Consider the following 3,829-nt stretch of genomic DNA (forward strand, 5'->3'; position numbering starts at 1 on the left):
TGTGTCTGTCTGTGTGTGTGTTATCTGTCCCTTTCAGTATGTAAGGCTGGGATTTGTTGGGGGAAAACCCTTTAAAAGGTGTATTGTCTGCCCTAAGCATGCCTTGGACTGAATCCCAGCCTTGATATGTTTGTGTGTGTGTGTGTGTAGACTCTGGAGACAGCGGTGGATGGGGATGAATTGGTGTTTCTGTACCAGCTGAAGGATGGGATCTGTCGCTCCAGCTACGCAGCCAACATCGCTACACTGGCAGGCCTTCCCCCCAGCCTCATACAGAGAGGAGTGGAGGTACACTACACCACACACACACTAGCATAGCTGCGGGAAGTAGGGGTGCTGCAGCACTCCCTGAAAAATCGGAAGATTTTCTTTTATATATAGAGAGTGCATTCGGAAAGTATTCAGAACTTGACTTTTTCCACGTTTTGTTACATTACAGCCTTAAATACACACAATACCCCATAATGACAAAGCGAAAACAGCTTTTAAAAAACATTTTTGCACATTTATTACAAATAAAAAAACATACCTTATTTACATAAGTATTCAGACGCTTTTGCTATGAGACTTGAAATTGAGCTCAGGTGCATCCTGTTTCCATTTGTTAAAAAGAAAAATGCTATTGCAACCTCTTTGCAATAAGGAATTGAGACCAAAAGCTCAAGAGAGTTAAGTGTTTAATACCAAGGATACAGTCAGTTGAGTGCATGCATTTAGAAAGTTCACAAAACATCTAATACTCTTCCCTCCTTTTGGTCACCACCCTCTTGTAGGTGTCACCTCCCCAGCTATACATTTTATGACCCCAATGAGTTTCCCTCCTTTCCYCTGTKGAATGTCCATGGTCCTCTCTTTGTTTAGCTAGATGTCAGAATCAYACCCCGTCCATCTTCATTGTCCTGGGCCTGACCCTGCTCTCTGATCATAGGCAATTTCCTCTTATYTGATTAGGTCAACCTTTCTAAATGAGCATCCACACAGTTTCATGTCCTAAACTCCATTAATACTCACAGTAATCATTCACTAAACAGGATCCACACAGTTTCATGTCCTAAACTCCATATACGTGTCACAGTATCTCCCTAAACAGATCCACACGTCAGGTCCTAAACTCCGTATACTAACAGTATCACACTAAAAGAGCACACACAGTCATTCCTGAAACTCATTAATACTCACAGAATCCACACTACTAGGATCCACACAGTTCATTCGCTAAACTCCATAATACTCACAGTATGCATGTCCACTAAGACAGGATCACACAGTTGCATGTCTAACTCCGATAATACCACATAACAGTCACTAAACAGATCCACACGTCATGGCCTAAACCGCCATTTAATACTCACGTAAGCATCAAAAAGGATTCCAACGTGCATGGTCCTAACGCCATAATATCACAGTAACAGTCATAACAGACGCCAGCAGTGCCTAAACTCCATTAATACTCACAGTAATCATTCACTAAACAGGATACAAACTACAAACTTTTATTTTCTCCACAAAAGTAGTGCACTCCATCTTTAATAGTGCTGTATTAGCGGACTGATATAGCATCTGTAATGCGGCCAAAAAATATTTTTCCAGCACCCACCATCATCATTTTTCCATCATTCCATTTCCAAAGTAAAAAAATTCTTTTTTTTTTATTTCTACCAAAAATGAATATATAACGCAGCCCCCACACTCCCAAACTACTCCTGTGTCTATGCACACAAGTACAATAAGGCATCACATTTTTTTCAACAGAAATGCAAACTAAGTTATGTATGTGCGTGTGTGTTTGTGTAGGTATCTGAACTGTACAGAACAGGAAAGACTATTAAACGCATCGACCGACCATCTACAGAGGAGCAGGCAAACAAGTAAGTCACACAATCACAGTGAACACACACACACACACACAAAGTCAAATCAAATGTTATTGGCCGAATACAACAGGTGGAGACAGTGTAATGCTTACTGACGARCCCATTCCCAACAGTGCAGAGTTAGAATGAGACAAATATTTCCTCAATAAAAAGGAAATAGTAACACAATAACAACAATAGCGAGGCTAAATACGAGGAGTACCTGTACCGGGTCAATGTGCAGGTTAGACTCAAAAGCCAGATTTGACATTTAAAATAAATTGAGATTAAAGACTGCATGTAAATGTGAACATGAATGAATGCCTCCACTTCAGTTTACTCTAACATTTTTTCTTGCACTGTACCCAATGATTTATGACAACTGACTTATAGGTCGATGTCCTCATTGTGGTTTTAGACACGTTATTAGAATAGTTATGAAATAAATGCACATTGTTATATTTGGTAACACTTGCTTATTTTCCCTCGACTCCAACCCCATTTGATGCATTGAACGGATGTGGGTTGATCAATGTCTACATATGGTTGCTAATTATAAACACTCACATAAGCTCTGAGGAAGGCCTTGAAGTCGATACATAAAGTTATTAAAGAGCAAAAAGTTATTAAAGAGCAGTGATACTATCAAGATCAGTGTGCGAGTTTCTTCTTTTTCTCATCTTATTCAGCTGTTACCATTCACCTGCAACAAAGATGGCTCAGATGAACATTTAAATAAGTTATTCTGCCTGCAATACATACGCACAATCACACACAGGTGYTTTCTTTGTGTGTGTGTCCCTGTCAGGTGTGTTTGTGTGGTGAAGAAGTTCCTGTGTGTGAACCTTGAGGACCAGAGTGTGGATCTGCAGCGCTACATGAAGGAGGAGCTGCTTCCCTCTGGAGGAGATCTGCTCTAACAGCAACACACATCAACACTACTGTATACCAGTACTACTGTTGTCTGTTTAACAGCAACACTTACTGTATACCAGTACTACTGTTGTCTGTCTAACATCGAACACTACTGTTAACAGACTACTGTGTCTGTTTAACAGCAACACTACTGTATACCAGTACTACTGTTGTCTGTCTAACATCAACACTACTGTATACCATACTACTGTTGTCTAACATCAACACTACTGTATACCATACTACTGTTGTCTGTTAACAGCAACACTACTGTATACTAGTACTACTACTGTTGTTGTCTAACATCAACACTACTGTATACCAGTACTAACTGTTGTCTGTTTACAGCAACACTACTGTATACTAGTACTACTACTGTTGTCTGTCAACAGCCAACACTATTGTATACCAGTATGACGTCAGCTTCACTGACTATAGGCAGCGAAGTTGCCCCAAGATGCTGATGGTTTTAGAGAGGTTAAGATGATCCTAGATCTGTGCCTATGGGTCTGAGAGATTGATGCACATACTACTTTAAGGGAGATACTGTAGTATTCTCTATGAAAATTTCGGTTTGGAGGAGCAAACATAAAAGTAATTGTGACGTGTTTAAAATTTCCCAACCAAGATTGAGGACAATGTAAATTAATATTACGTTACTTCAGTTAACCAATACAGAATGTTCAATAAATATGATAGAAAATAAATCCAGTCTCCTTTTCTAGTTTATACCAACAACAGAATGAGAAAATTACATTTATTCAAAAATTGAATTCCATAAAACCATCTAACCAATTTTGCCCGAGCCCAGAGACAGCTTCTAAGGTGAACATGAAGACTTTTGCTCAATCTGGCAAGTCCACATATTTAATTACTGTCCATATTCCTGACAAATTAACACAGAATATTAACAGAATTAAAGAAAATTTAATAAATGTGTGCTGCTGGGACTTTATGATGCATGGGGTTATTGTAGTCTGTTGAAGGTGAGGATCATGGTTATTGTAGTCACTGTCAGGGAGAGGAGAGTGGATGATGGTTATTGTAGTCATGACAGGGAG

At 39.3% G+C, this 3,829-nt stretch overlaps 1 protein-coding gene and 1 long non-coding RNA gene across 3 annotated transcripts in view; one reads left to right on the forward strand and one right to left on the reverse strand.

Annotated features, from left to right (window-relative positions):
* msh5 (mutS homolog 5) overlaps positions 1-2,773 on the forward strand; it is a 19,043-nt gene extending 16,270 nt beyond the window's left edge. The window contains exons 23-25 of the mRNA XM_070440144.1: positions 151-288; positions 1,795-1,868; positions 2,662-2,773. Coding sequence (XP_070296245.1) covers positions 151-288; positions 1,795-1,868; positions 2,662-2,773 — 324 coding nt within the window. The remainder of the gene's footprint in view (positions 1-150; positions 289-1,794; positions 1,869-2,661) is intronic.
* Positions 661-2,985, reverse strand: LOC139025103 (uncharacterized). 2 transcript variants are annotated; one of them, XR_011476549.1, is made up of 3 exons: positions 2,918-2,985; positions 1,435-2,877; positions 661-1,051 (listed from the first exon to the last, which is right to left on the reverse strand). It is a non-coding gene; the product is annotated as an uncharacterized lncRNA (long non-coding RNA). The 2 variants fall into 2 exon arrangements; XR_011476548.1 differs by having other exon boundaries at positions 1,435-2,837; positions 2,921-2,984.
* Positions 2,986-3,829: the final 844 nt, after the last annotated feature.

Source organism: Salvelinus sp. IW2-2015, unplaced genomic scaffold (assembly GCF_002910315.2).
Source record: "Salvelinus sp. IW2-2015 unplaced genomic scaffold, ASM291031v2 Un_scaffold2264, whole genome shotgun sequence".
Lineage (NCBI taxonomy): Eukaryota > Metazoa > Chordata > Actinopteri > Salmoniformes > Salmonidae > Salvelinus > Salvelinus sp. IW2-2015.